We start from the raw sequence: 15,577 nt of genomic DNA, 5'->3' as shown, positions 1-15,577 counted from the left end.
ATGTCACTGCTGATCTCTAGTGATGGATAGGCGGCATTCTCAGTGATGTCTCCACCGATCTCTAGTGATGGATAGGCGGTATTCTCAGTGATGTCACCCCTGATCTCTAGTGATGGATAGGAGGCATTCTCAGTGATGTCACCCCTGATCTCTAGTGATGGATAGGAGGCATTCTCAGTGATGTCACCCCTGATCTCTAGTGATGGATAGGAGGCATTCTCAGTGATGTCACCCCTGATCTCTAGTGATGGATAGGTGGCATTCTCAGTGATGTCTCCACCGATCTCTAGTGATGGATAGGCGGTATTCTCAGTGATGTCACCCCTGATCTCTAGTGATGGATAGGAGGCATTCTCAATGATGTCACCGCTGATCGCTAGTGATGGATAGGTGGCATTCTCAGTGATGTCACCCTTGATCTCTAGTGATGAATAGAAGGCATTCTCAATGATGTCACCCCTGATCTCTAGTGATGGATTGGAGGCATTCTCAGTGATGTCACCACCGATCTCTAGTGATGGATAGGGGGCATTCTCAGTGATGTCACCCCTGATCTCTAGTGATGGATAGGAGGCATTCTCAGTGATGTCACCGCTGATCTCTAGTGATGCATAGGAGGCATTCTCAGTGATGTCACCCCTGATCTCTAGTGATGGATAGGGGGCATTCTCAGTGATGTCTCCACCGATCTCTAGTGATGGATAGGAGGCAATCTCAGTGATGTCACCCCTGATCTCTAGTGATGGATAGGAGGCATTCTCAGTGATGTCACCCCTGATCTCTAGTGATGGATAGGAGGCATTCTCAATGATGTCACCGCTGATCTCTAGTGATTGATAGGTGGCATTCTCAGTGATGTCTCCACCGATCTCTACTGATGGATAGGAGGCATTCTCAATGATGTCACTGCTGATCTCTAGTGATGGATAGGAGGCATTCTCAGTGATGTCACCCCTGATCTCTAGTGATGGATAGGTGGCATTCTCAGTGATGTCTCCACCGATCTCTAATGATGGATAGGAGGCATTCTCAATGATGTCACCCCTGATCTCTAGTGATGGATAGGAGGCATTCTCAGTGATGTCACCCCTGATCTCTAGTGATGGATAGGTGGCATTCTCAGTGATGTCTCCACCGATCTCTAGTGATGGATAGGCAGTATTCTCAGTGATGTCACCCCTGATCTCTAGTGATGGATAGGAGGCATTCTCAGTGATGTCACCCCTGATCTCTAGTGATGGATAGGCGGTATTCTCGGTGATGTCACCCCTGATCTCTAGTGATGGATAGGAGGCATTCTCAGTGATGTCACCCCTGATCTCTAGTGATGGATAGGAGGCATTCTCAATGATGTCACCGCTGATCTCTAGTGATGGATAGGTGGCATTCTCAGTGATGTCACCCCTGATCTCTAGTGATGGATAGAAGGCATTCTCAATGATGTCACCCCTGATCTCTAGTGATGGATTGGAGGCATTCTCAGTGATGTCACCACCGATCTCTAGTGATGGATAGGGGGCATTCTCAGTGATGTCACCCCTGATCTCTAGTGATGGATAGGGGGCATTCTCAATGATGTCACCACTGATCTCTAGTGATGGATAGGAGGCATTCTCAGTGATGCCACCACTGGTCTCTAGTGATGGATAGGCGATATTCTCAGTGATTTCACTGCTGATCTCTAGTGATGGATAGGAGGTATTCTCAGTGATGTCACTGCTGATCTCTAGTGATGGATAGGAGGTATTCTCAGTGATGTCGCTGCTGATCTCTAGTGATGGATAGGAGGCATTCTCAGTGATGTCACCGCTGATCTCTAGTGGTGGATAGGAGGCATTCTCAGTGATGTCACTGCTGATCTCTATTGATGAATAGGCGGCATTCTCAGTGATGTCACCTCTCATCTCTAGTGATGGATAGGTGGCAATCTCAGTGATGTCACTGCTCATCTCTAGTGATGGATAGGCGGCATTTTCAGTGATGTCACCGCTGATCTCTAGTGATGGATAGGAGGCATTCTCAGTGATGTCACCCCTGATCTCTAGTGATGGATAGGTGGCATTCTCAGTGATGTCACCGCTGATCTCTAGTGATGGATAGGAGGCATTCTCAGTGATGTCACCGTTGATCTCTAGTGATGGATAGGAGGCATTCTCAGTGATGTCACTGCTGATCTCTGTTGATGGATAGGCGGCATTCTCAGTGATGTCACCTCTGATCTCTAGTGATGGATAGGTGGCATTCTCAGTGATGTCACTGCTGATCTCTAGTGATGGATAGGCGGCTTTTTCAGTGATGTCACCGCTGATCTCTAGTGATGGATAGGAGGCTTTCTCAGTGATGTCACCCCTGATCTCTAGTGATGGATAGGAGGCATTCTCAGTGATGTCACTGCTGATCTCTAGTGATGGATAGGGGGCATTCTCAGTGATGTCACCGCTGATCTCTAGTGATGGATAGGAGGCATTCTCAGTGATGTCACCGCTGATCTCTAGTGATGGATAGGCGGCATTCTCAGTGATGTCACTGCTGATCTCTAGTGATGGATAAGTGGAATTCTCAGTGATGTCATCGCTGATCTCTAGTGATGGATAGGTGGCATTCTCAGTGATGTCACCGCTGATCTCTAGTGATGGATAGGCGGCATTCTCAGTGATGTCATCGCTGATCTCTAGTGATGGATAGGAGGCATTGTCAGTGATGTCACCTCTGATCTCTAGTGATGGATAGGAGGTATTCTCAGTGATGTCACTGCTGATCTCTAGTGATGGATAGGAGGCATTCTCAGTTATGTCACCACTGATCTCTAGTGATGGATAGGCGGCATTCTCAGTGATGTCACTGCTGATCTCTAGTGATGGATAGGTGGCATTCTCAGTGATGTCACCGCTGATCTCTAGTGATGGATAGGTGGCATTCTCAGTGATGTCACCACTGATCTCTAGTGATGGATAGGCGGCATTCTCAGTGATGCCACCTCTGATCTCTAGTGATGGATAGGTGGCATTCTCAGTGATGTCACCTCTGATCTCTAGTGATGGATAGGTGGCATTCTCAGTGATGTCACTGCTGATCTCTAGTGATGGATAGGAGGCATTCTCAGTGATGTCACCACTGATCTCTAGTGATAGATAGGCGGCATTCTCAGTGATGTCACCGCTGATCTCTAGTGATGGATAGGTGGCATTCTCAGTGATGTCACCGCTGATCTCTAGTGATGGATAGGTGGCATTCTCAGTGATGTCACCACTGATCTCTAGTGATGGATAGGCGGCATTCTCAGTGATGTCACTGCTGATCTCTAGTGATGGATAGGCGGCATTCTCAGTGATGTCACCGCTGATCTCTAGTGATGGATAGGTGGCATTCTCAGTGATGTCACCTCTGATCTCTAGTGATGGATAGGTGGCATTCTCAGCGATGTCACCGCTGATCTCTAGTGATGGATAGGCGGCATTCTCAGTGATGTCACCGCTGATCTCTAGTGATGGATAGGTGGCATTCTCAGTGATGTCACCTCTGATCTCTAGTGATGGATAGGTGGCATTCTCAGTGATGTCACCGCTGATCTCTAGTGATGGATAGGCGGCATTCTCAGTTATGTCACCACTGGTCTCTAGTGACGGATAGGCGATATTCTCATTGATTTCACTGCTAATCTATAGTCATGGATAGGCTGCATTCTATGTCGTTATTATGGCGGCCATTACATCTTTTTTTCTCTTCTCTTCCAGACTCCTGAATGGCTGTGTGTTGCCCTTGTTTATTGTCACCCGGCTTTCCCAGTAATGTCTGCTTATTCTCCTCAGTTTTCTCCTTCTCACGAAGGGCCCAGTGCTGTGTATAATTACTCCCTCAGTTGACTGTGGGGCATAAACGTGGACTGCCGGCGCTGTATGGCACTGCATGCGTGTCAGCCATGTGCTGCTGGATTTCTGCCTCCTTCCATTGTTGAGCTCCTCGTCCTGACCCACTTACAGGATAATGTGTGGCGCAGAGTGAGCGGCCTGTAGTGTCTCCCCACAGTCTGTCCGACGAGGCAGATCACATAACGCCACGTCTATACATGTCTCCTCTACCGGCCCGCTGTATACAGGGTAACGTTTTGTGCTCTGGTGCTACCATTACAAACAGGTAAAGTTGCCCTCTGCGCTGTGCCTCCATTTTTCTGATTATCTAGAGCAGTTTTCATGTTTTCATGCTATGGCGCCTCAGAGTGGTACTTAATTTGTTATGTATGGAAGTTTTCATCCTTTCTGTCAGACCTGTCTGTGTTTTGTATTATTTTATCTCGTTATGGCCACATGACAGCCCATGTGCCATCATGGCTGGTAACAGGAAGAAGATGTTTTGCGGAGTGGTTGACGGTGGAGAGCCTTATTTTCAGGTCGCCTTCACTCCACATTTCACAGTGTGCCATGTCCAGTACTGTAAATTTCTTTGTCTTTTCCAAGAACTGGCAGATAATTGTCGCTGCTGCCGGCAGTGTCCTGTCAGGGCAGTGAGTGATATCTGAGACAGGTCAAGAGCGTTCTAATGTCACCTTAATGTTCTCCCAGGATGCTGCGGAGCACACTTCATACCAAATGTATCTTGCCTTAAGAGACCCTGAAGAGGGGATGGCCATTTTCTCCGAGATCTTCCATTACCGCTCCTTGCTGCAGATATTGCACCTCAACTCCTGCTCGGAAAACGGAAAGATTTCCTCTGTTTTTTTGTTTTTTTTCAACTCATGCTGGCTTCTTAAAGGGGACATGGCACTTGCCATAAATGTGTAATTTGTTTTCTTTCCTGATGTAAATACCACTCTTCTCCTGATTCCGGCAATGTTTTCCTTTTATCCCTGCACCATACACTGTCCTCAGTTTTGCTTTCCAGGAGGTTTTGAGAGGCTTCATCAGGGCCTAAGAGTTTCACTAACTTCTTCAGGAGGTCTTCCTTTTTTTTCCAGTAGTTGCGTTCATATTCTGGGATAGTTAGTAAATATGAGCTATGGTACCAGCTGATGTGTACTATTAATGTTCTCACAGAAGAAGGTGTTATAAGGAGACTGGATGATTAGCCCCATAAGAGTTAATAGGAAGTAGCTTCTTGTGATATGAAGCGAAAGCTGTAGAACCTTAGTGTAAGCCATATTACTGGTCACCTGTCTTATGAATGTCCAATAACCACCATGTTCTCTTGCAGCTAAAGAAATCCTACGATGCCATCACGGAGTCACTGGTAGTGCAGAATATCTCCAAGGACGATCCAAAGCAGAAGGTGGAGTCCTCCTTGGTACAAGCTCCAAACAGGAGACACTCAATGCACTCCCCAATTTGTGCGTCTGGCTTTCGAGTCTTCAGCAATGACAATCCTGGCTTCTCTGATATAAGAGGGGCGAGGGCTGGAGCGCAAGGCCGGAGATGCCACAGTCTGGACAGCCCCTTGTAGCCCTCCAAGATCCAGGAGTGCTAGGTGTATTGTGTCTGGAAGTGCTGGTGACTACCGGTATTAGCCTCTATCCACATCTGCATTAGACCCTCTATTTTAGATCCGTGTTAGAAATATGTCAGAAGATACTAAAAAGTTGAGCTCCCCTTTAACTAACAATGTATAGTCCTGATCTATGCAACATATGTCCATATCCAGCTTTTCCGTACCTCTCTAACTAAGGCCTCTTTCAGACGTCAATGTGTTCGGTACGTGTGGTGACAGTTTTCACATGTACCAGAGAAACTTACACATGTAGACCCATTTAAGTGAATGGGTCTGTGCACTCATCAGTGTGTTTCCATGGACTGTGTATCCATGGGCAAAACAAACTGACGTATCCATTTTTTAGCAGCAGTACGGGCCGCAAAATGTCCCGTACACATGCACACTGATGACACACAAATGACATCCGTGTGACACGTACCGGCCCCTGGAAAGCAGTGGTACTGTTTGCGCTTTGTTCCTCGGTGCTGGGTGCTGAAGACAGCTCACGTCATTGTCCTCTGCTTGCGCTGCGATCAACGCTAGCAGGGGGCAATGTTGAGAGTTGTATTCAACTGTTAACAGCGAGAGCAGGCAGCAGCTGATAGGAGTATTCATAAATAAATAATAAAAAAGTGAATGACGTGTGGTTCCCCTGTATTTTTGATAACCAGCCAGGCAAAACTAACAGCTGCAGGCTGCAACCCTCAGCTGTCAGCTTTAACAAGGCTGGTTATCAAGAACAGAGGGGTCACAACGCCGTATTATTTAATTATTGAAATAATTTAAAAAAAACGGCGTGAAGTCCCCTTCATTTTTGACAACCAGTCAAACTAAAGCAGACAGCAGGGGGCTGGTATTCTCATGCTGGTAAGGATCCATGGATATTGGCCCCAACAGCCTAAAAATAGCAGCCGCCCCTGAACAGGCGCATCTATTAGATGTTCCAATTCTGGCACATTGCCCGGCTCTTCTGGCAAGTGGGGTTCATAGAATCATAGAATCATAGAATCGTAGAGTTGGAAGGGACCTCCTGGGCCATCTGGTCCAACCCCCTGCTCAAAGCAGGATTCGCTAAATCATCCCAGTTAGATGTCTGTCCAGCCTCTGTTTGAAGACTTCCATTGAAGGAGAACTCACCACTTCTCGTGGCAGCCTGTTCCACTCATTGATCACTCTAACTGTCAAAAAGTTTTTTCTAATATCTAATCTGTGTCTCCTCCCATTCAGCTTCATCCCATTGCTTCTAGTCTTTCCTTGTGCAAATGAGAATAAAGTTGATCCTTCTACAATGTGACAGCCCTTTAGATATTTGTAGACAGCTATTAAGTCTCCTCTCAGTCTTCTCTTTTGCAAACTAAACATTCCCAAATCCTGCAACCTTTCCTCATAAGACAGGGTTTGCAGACCGGTCACCATTCTGGTCGCTCTTTTCTGAACTTGCTCCAGTTTGTTGATGTCTTTTTTAAAATGTGGTGCCCAAAATTGGACACAATATTCCAGATGAGGTCTGACCAAAGAGGAGTAGAGGGAAATAATTACTTCACGTGATCTAGACTGTATGCTTCTGTTAATACATCCTAGAATTGCATTTGCCTTTTTTGCTGCTGCATCACACTGTTGACTCATATTCAGTCTGTGATCTATTAGTATACCCAAGTCTTTTTCACATGTGCTGTCACTTAGCCCTATTCCTCCCATTCTATATATGCTTTTTTCATTTTTATTGCCCAGATGTAGTACTTTGCATTTCTCCCTGTTAAAAACCATTCTGTTAGTTGCTGCCCACTTCTCCAGTTTATTTAAATCTTTTTGAATCCTCTCTCTCTCTTCTCTAGTATTAGCTATCCCTCCTAGCTTTGTGTCATCAGCAAATTTAATCAGTTTACCCTCAATTCCTTCATCTAAATCGTTGATAAAGATGTTGAACAATACAGGGCCCAGGACAGAGCCCTGTGGTACCCCACTTGAGACATTCTTCCAACTGGATGTGCAGCCATTTACGACCACTCTTTGGGTCCGATCACTAAGCCAGTTATGAATCCACCTAACAGTTGCCTTGTCCATTCCATACTTAGTCATTTTTTCAATAAGGATTGTATGAGAGACTTTGTCAAATGCTTTGCTGAAGTCAAGATATACTATATCTACAGCATTTCCTTGATCCACCCAATCAGTAATACCATCATAGAAGGAAATTAAATTAGTCTGACATGACTTATTAGTTACAAACCCATGCTGACTCTGTTTAATCACTTCATTCTTATCCAGGTATTGACATACATGTTGTTTAATAATTTGTTCAAAGATCTTTCCTGGTATAGAAGTCAGACTCACCGGCCTATAGTTGCCTGGGTCCACCTTCTTCCCCTTTTTGAAGATAGGAACAACATTTGCTCTTCTCCAGTCTTCTGGCACTTCTCCTGTTCTCCAAGAATTTTCAAAGATTATGGAGAGGGGTTCAAAAATTTCTTCTGCTATCTCCTTCAGTACTCTGGGGTGTAATTCATATTTGTGGCGTTGATGTCACCTTTGTATTGTCAGGTGACATCAAGCACATGGATTAGTAATGGAGAGGCGTTAATAAGACACCTATCCATTACTGATTCTTTAGTTATATTGTAAACTAGCTGAAGAGCCCGGCGCTGCCCGGGCATAGTAACTAACTGTAGTTAGTTATAACAAATTATAATTATCCTCCATCCCATAGTCCAGTGCCCATATACCCATCATACATATCCACCTTCCCATAGGCCCGTGCCCATATACCCATCATACATATCCTCCATCCCATAGGCCCGTGCCTATATACCCATCACACATCCTCCATCCCATAGGCCCGTGCCCATATACCCATCATACATATCCTCCATCCCATAGTCGAGTGCCCATATACCCATCACACATCCTCCATCCCATAGTCCCGTGCCCATATACCCATCATACATATTCTCCATCCCATAGTCCCGTGCCCATATACCCATCATACATATTCGCCATCCCATAGTCGAGTGCCCATATACCCATCACAATCCTTCATCTCATAGTCCCATGCCCATATACACATCATACATATCCTCCATCCCATAGTCCCGTGCCCATATACCCATCATACATATCCTCCATCCCATAGTCCAGTGCCCATATACCCATCATACATATCCGCCATCCCATAGTCCTCCCGTGCCCATATACCCATCACACATCCTCCATCCCATAGTCCCGTGCCCATATACCCGTCATACATATCCTCCATCCCATAGTCCAGTGCCCCTATACCCATCACACATCCTCCATCCCATAGACATCATAGTGGGCGGCGGGGGCTTGCAACCTATGATGACATCAGTGTCGCCATGGCAACCATTATGACATCATAATGAGGGGCGGGGCTTGACACACACACACTTTTTCCCCATTATGTAGATAGGGGCAAAATTGTTTGGTGAATTGGAACGCACGGAGTTAAAATTTCACCTCACAACATAGCCTAGGACACTCTCGGGGTCCAGACGTGTGACTGTGCCAAATTTTGTGGCTGTAGCTGCAACGGTGCGGATGCCTATCCAGGACATACACACATACATACATACACACACTTGAGCTTTATATATTAAAGGACTTTATTCTGCCTGTGTCTTTATTTACCAGATAACTATAGGATTAGTAATGGATAGGTTCTTATAGACATCTCTCCATTTCTAAGCTGTGGGCTTTATGTCACCGGACAATACAAAGGTGACATCAACCCCAGAAATATGAACCCCACTTGCCACCACCACTTGTCAAGTGTTAAGAGGTGGACAAAGCACCAGAATTGGCACATCTAAGATATGTGCCTTTTCTGGGGTGGCAGCGTGCTGCTAATATCATGGCCCCTTACCAGCCTGTCTGCTTCAGCTTGGCTGGTTGTCAAAAATGTGGGGAACCCATGCCTTTTTTTAAATTATTTATTTAAATAATAAAAAATATGGGGTGGGGACTCTTCTATTTTTGATAACCAGCCTTGCTGAAGCTAATAGCTGAGCGTTCTGCTTGACTGGTTATCAATAATACAGGGGAACCCACGTCATTTTTTTTTAACAAAATTATTTATAGTGCAGGCGGCAGCTGATGAATACTCCCATCAGCTGCCACCTGCTCTTGCTGTTTTCATTTGAATACAACGCTCAACATTCTCCCCTGCTGGTGCTGATTGCAGCGCAAACAGCAGAGAATCATGAGAGCTGTCTTCAGCACCCAGCACCGGGAAAGAGTGCGAACGGTACCGTGTGATACTGATGTGGCACATGGTTGCCACACGTATTGAATACACGTATATGTACGGACATCTCTGGTACTGATTTTTCCAGTTCTGGAAATATCAAGATGTGTGAAAGACCCCTAAGAAAGAGTACTAACAAGTCAAATCTTTGTGTTCATTGACCCTGTCCTAACACTAATAATTTGATAGGGACATTTTGTGGGGGGACGTGTGGGAGGAATGAGATAGCAGGAGAGAATGGGACCCGACACTGGGGGTAGAGAATAGCAACGATATAAGCTGAACATATACATGACACTTTAGTTGGCCAGGTCAGGTGGGACTGTGCACAGTGGCAAATGATCAGCCGACTCCTACGATTTTGACATGCACTATCATTTTTGGATTAAAAATTACTACTTTAAATATCACAATTTTAGTAGATAATTGTCTGCTGTCAGCCATTCTCCTGACCACTTCCTGATATACAGGTGCTTCTCACAAAATTAGAATATCATCAAAAAGTAAATTTATTTCAGTTCTTCAATACAAAAAGTGAAACTCATATTATATAGCGTCATTACAGAGTGATCTATTTCACGTGTTTATTTCTGTTAACGTTGATTATGGCTTACAGCCAATGAAAACCCAAAAGTCATTATCTCAGTAAATTAGAACACTTTATCACACCAGCTTGAAAAATGATTTTAAAATCTGAAATATATGTCTACTGAAATGTATGTTCAGTAAATGCACTCAATACTTTGTTGGAGCTCCTTTTGCATCAATTACTGCATCAATGCGGCGTGGCATGGAGGCGATCAGCCTGTGGCACTGCTGAGGTGTTATGGAAGCCCAGGTTGCTTTGATAGCTGCCTTCAGCTCGTCTGCATTGTAGGATCTGGTGTCTCTCATCTTCCTCTTGACAATACACCATAGAGAATATTGGGTTAAGTTCAGACGAGTTTTCTGGCCAATCAAGCACAGTGATACTGTTGTTTATACACCAGGTATTGGTACTTTTGGCAAACTTCTCATTCACCCACTCCTCCAGACCATTCTGTCCTCACTTGTCCAGACTTTATTGTGTCCTTCTCCTCTGTATCCCACTATTCCAGACTCCTTTGTGGCCTCTTCTTCCAAACGTCTCTGTCCCTACCCTCCTCCAGACCTCTCTTCCTTCTCCAGACTCCTCTGTGCCCCCCTCTTTCAAACTTCACTCTCATTGTCCACTGGGCATGTCACAGTGTTGCCCATGTACAATTGGTGGAGAAAGGTTGAACTTAGTGGAACTAGGTCTTTTTCAACCTATGTAACCATCCGTGGTCTACAATCCATTTTCACCTGCAGTTTAAAAAATGAAGGTGAATTTTGATTGGTTGTTTTGGACCTTTAGAGATCCTGACAATGTGGCCCTCACCCCTTGGGACTGATGTTAGATGATTGGTTCTATATTGTGTTCAGATGATTGCTTATGTTCTTTATGCTTCACTTATAACTACAATGCAGTATATACACGTTACACACACACACACGCAAACATATATATAGAGAGTTGTTAGCACAACTTAAAAGCAACATGGTGGGGACCCTGCCACACAGTTATGTGAAGTGCACAGCCTGAGAGCTAACAGCAGAGCAGCATAAGCACTATGCACTCACCTTTCATTGATTTTATGTTTTATAAATATAACAATTTTAACAATATTTTATTTTCAGAAAATGAAAAAAAAATTACAATTTTCAGAGATAGTGTAAAAATATAAATATCTTCATGTAAACGTCGTTTCTAACCCCATAGGTTATTTTTATATATAATAAACATATTTATATCCATATACACACCTATAGTTGCAGTCTGAGCCAGCAGCTACAAAACGCAAAGGTTTCATTGTCCATTGTGCAATTGATTTCGGGGAGGTTCAGTACTGCAGCCTGTAGATCAGATGGTATATATCTCCCCACACCTTTTGAAATTATTAATTGCAGTTCTAGAAAGGCTATAGAAAACCTAGTGGAACTCCACCATAGTGTGCCCCTACTCTGCCACATAGTACAAATAACACACCTAAGGAGCTAGGTCTTGGCAGTCCAGCACCAGTGCATTGTCGGACAGTTGACCCCTCATAGCTCAGCACGCTCCAGTATGTGGTGGTGCCATGTGCCAGCGAAAAGTCTTCCAAAAGTTTGCATAATAGTCAGCATTCCTCCAAGTCTGACTGCAAAAGTCCAAAGTGGCATCCTGGGCATGGAGGCGATTACTTTGAGGACAGTGATGCTACCAAGGATCAGTCATTGACATTCGGTCATGGTGGAGAAGAAGGTGTTATAGTCTGTCTCCAAAGGGTTATGTCCGCCATGGTCCTGCAGAGATGAGGTTGGGTCTTCCTGCTTCACTCGGTCCTTCTTCTCCCGAAGACAGCAGACATGCTCCTCACTATGCCCTTGATGCCCACGTTCTTCTTGCTCAAGCTGCGGCTCACCCTCACCCTCTCCAGCAGCTGGTGGAAAACCACTAATGAGCCATGGTAGGTCTCCGCTGCCGAGATCTCAAAAAAGTCACAGTCCGAAGTAATGGCAAGAAGGCGACCCTCCTCGCTGGAGATCTGACGCCGGTGCTGGAGGTCCCGCTTGTTGCCCACAATGATGACGGGCGTGGAGCTGTGCCGCTTCTTCAGCTGGCGGATTCGCTGGAGCTGCTGCCGCACCACACTGAAGCTGTCACGGTCACAGATGCTGTAGACGAGGATGAAACCATCCGCCCAGCGCAGCTGCTCCTCGCTGACACAGCTCTGTAAGCTCGGCTTCTGCGGGGAGAGGGGAGGAGATCAGATATCTGCTACCGGGAAAGCTGGGTCATGGCCAATACAATGCTAACACAGTGAGAGCGATGTTCTGCAGAGGTGTAATGATCTGCAGATTATATCACTATGTATCTGTCAGGAGGTGGAGGAGCGATGTTCTGTAGAGAGGTCTGGTGTAATAAATAGTGATATATCCTGCAGATTATTACACCACTGACCTCTCTCCAGAACATGGCTCCTCCACCTCCTAACGGATAATCTGCAGGATATATCACTATGTATCTGTCAGGAGGTGCAGGAGCGATGTTCTGCATAGAGGTCAGTGGTGTAATAATCTGCAGGATATATCACTATCTGTCAGGAGGTGGAGGAGCGATGCTCTGCAGAGAGGTCAGTGGTGTAATAATCTGCAGGATATATCACTATGTATCTGTCAGGAGGTGGAGGAGCGATGTTCTGCAGAGAGGTCAGTGGTGTAATAATCTGCAGGATATATCACTATGTATGTGTCAGGAGGTGGAGGAGCGATGTTCTGCAGAGGTCAGTGGTGTAATAATCTGCAGGATATATCACTATGTATGTGTCAGGAGGTGGAAAAGCGATGTTCTGCAGAGAGGTCAGCGGTATAATAATCTGCAGGATATATCACTATGTATGTGTCAGGAGGTGGAGGAGTGATGCTCTGCAGAGAGGTCAGCGGTATAATAATCTGCAGGATATATCACTATGTATCTGTCAGGAGGTGGAGGAGCGATGTTCTGCAGAGAGGTCAGTGGTGTAATAATCTGCAGGGTATATCACTATGTATCTGTCAGGAGGTGGAGGAGCGATGTTCTGTAGAGAGGTCTGGTGTAATAAATAGTGATATATCCTGCAGATTATTACACCACTGACCTCTCTCCAGAACATGGCTCCTCCACCTCCTAACGGATAATCTGCAGGATATATCACTATGTATCTGTCAGGAGGTGCAGGAGCGATGTTCTGCATAGAGGTCAGTGGTGTAATAATCTGCAGGATATATCACTATCTGTCAGGAGGTGGAGGAGCGATGCTCTGCAGAGAGGTCAGTGGTGTAATAATCTGCAGGATATATCACTATGTATCTGTCAGGAGGTGGAGGAGCGATGTTCTGCAGAGAGGTCAGTGGTGTAATAATCTGCAGGATATATCACTATGTATGTGTCAGGAGGTGGAGGAGCGATGTTCTGCAGAGGTCAGTGGTGTAATAATCTGCAGGATATATCACTATGTATGTGTCAGGAGGTGGAAAAGCGATGTTCTGCAGAGAGGTCAGCGGTATAATAATCTGCAGGATATATCACTATGTATGTGTCAGGAGGTGGAGGAGTGATGCTCTGCAGAGAGGTCAGCGGTATAATAATCTGCAGGATATATCACTATGTATCTGTCAGGAGGTGGAGGAGCGATGTTCTGCAGAGAGGTCAGTGGTGTAATAATCTGCAGGGTATATCACTATGTATCTGTCAGGAGGTGGAGGAGCGATGTTCTGCAGAGAGGTCTGGTATAATAATCTGCAGGATATATCACTATGTATCTGTCAGGAGGTGGAGGAGCGATGTTCTGCAGAGATGTCAGTAGTGTAATAATCTGCAGGATATATCACTATGTATCTGTCAGGAGGTGGAGGAGTGATGTTCTGCAGAGAGGTCAGTGGTGTAATAATCTGCAGGATATATCACTGTGTATCTGTCAGGAGGCGGAGGAGTGATGTTCTGCAGAGATGTCAGTAGTGTAATAATCTGCCGACCAAGAAACGTTATTACAGTATGGTGTGTAATAGGTGCTTACCTCGGGGCAGACAGAGTCCCAGATGCTGAAGGAGGTGTCTCTGCCGTCCAGGCTGACGTTGTGGGTGTAGATGGACTCTGTAATATATAATGGAGGGTGAGTATAAGATTGCACATTATCATCCTCATTATCACCTGTATTATAATCTCCGCTCACCTGTTCCCACGTATTCTCCAATAAACCTCCGTGTCAGGAAACGAACGGTGAGAGCTGCAGATAAGAAGATGGAGGTAAGACAGGACTTGGCAGAAGAGCTGGCCATCTAGTGACCGCACAGTAATTCTTATGGAATGCACATACCGGATTTTCCTACGTTTTCGGCTCCCAGGACCAGGATGTTGACTTCCGCCTTGTGTTGCTGGTGGCCGGAATCGGTCATCCTGGTGAGCTGCTGTACCACCATTTGTAATCCGGGTTCAAGCAGTAGACAAGAAGAAAGAAGTGTGAGGAGCTGAACCGAGAGACTACAGATTTATAAGAGGAGGGCGGGCAATGCCAGGGAGACTGACAGCAGCAGCCACCAATCACAGGCGACCTCATGGGGTGTGATGTTTACAAGACCAAAGCAGCGAGACCTGCAGGGGGTCCGCATGTGTGAGAGCTTGGACTAATGTCATCAATCAGTGCCCCCACAAAATGCACCCCCCAGAGACAGAACTTGTGCAATCACAGGACAGAAAGCTGTACGGGAAATATTTATTTATTTTACTCACTTATATAGCACCATTAATTCCCCAGCGCTTTACAGACATTATCATCACTGCACAATCTACATTCCCTATCAGTATGTCTTTGGAGTGTAGGAGGAAACCCACGCAAACACGGGGAGAACATACAAACTCCTTGCAGATGTCCTTGGTGGGATTTGAACCCAGCACTGCAGTGCACTACCGTGCTGCTCTTTACATAGTACAGTGCTAACCACCGAGCCACCATGCTGCTCTATATATACTACATTGCTAACCACTGAGCCACCGTGCTGCACTATATATCATACAATGCTAACTACTGAGCCACCGTGCTGCACTATATATCGTACATTGCTAACCACTGAGCCACTGTGCTGCTCTATATATACTACATTGCTAACCACTGAGCCACTGTGCTGCTCTATATATCATACAATGCTAACTACTGAGCCACCGTGCTGCACTATATATTGTACAGTGCTAACCACTGAGCCACCATGTTGCTCTATATATACTACATTGCTAACCACTGAGCCACTGTGCTGCTCTATATATCATACATTGCTAACCAC

The 15,577-nt window shown here is 45.5% G+C and overlaps 2 protein-coding genes across 2 annotated transcripts in view; one reads left to right on the top strand and one right to left on the bottom strand.

Annotated features, from left to right (window-relative positions):
• The window catches only part of LOC141082697 (uncharacterized), a 42,911-nt gene extending 36,092 nt beyond the window's left edge, over positions 1-6,819 (top strand). The window contains exon 4 of the mRNA XM_073566635.1: positions 5,188-6,819. Coding sequence (XP_073422736.1) covers positions 5,188-5,433 — 246 coding nt within the window. The 3' untranslated portion in view covers positions 5,434-6,819. The remainder of the gene's footprint in view (positions 1-5,187) is intronic.
• Positions 6,820-11,390: 4,571 nt separating this feature from the next.
• Positions 11,391-14,838, bottom strand: LOC141082865 (ras-related and estrogen-regulated growth inhibitor-like protein). The gene is made up of 4 exons (XM_073566881.1): positions 14,617-14,838; positions 14,473-14,526; positions 14,317-14,393; positions 11,391-12,507 (listed from the first exon to the last, which is right to left on the bottom strand). Exons 1-4 carry the CDS (start codon positions 14,717-14,719, stop codon positions 12,094-12,096), a joined length of 648 nt encoding a protein of 215 aa, XP_073422982.1. The 5' UTR covers positions 14,720-14,838; the 3' UTR covers positions 11,391-12,093.
• Between the last annotated feature and the right edge of the window lie 739 nt (positions 14,839-15,577).

Source organism: Dendrobates tinctorius, unplaced genomic scaffold (assembly GCF_039654945.1).
Source record: "Dendrobates tinctorius isolate UK_male_01 unplaced genomic scaffold, ASM3965494v1 ptg000019l, whole genome shotgun sequence".
NCBI classification, from domain to species: Eukaryota; Metazoa; Chordata; class Amphibia; order Anura; family Dendrobatidae; genus Dendrobates; species Dendrobates tinctorius.
Note: the sequence above shows the minus strand (reverse complement) of the source record. Positions and strands in the feature narration are given on the sequence as shown.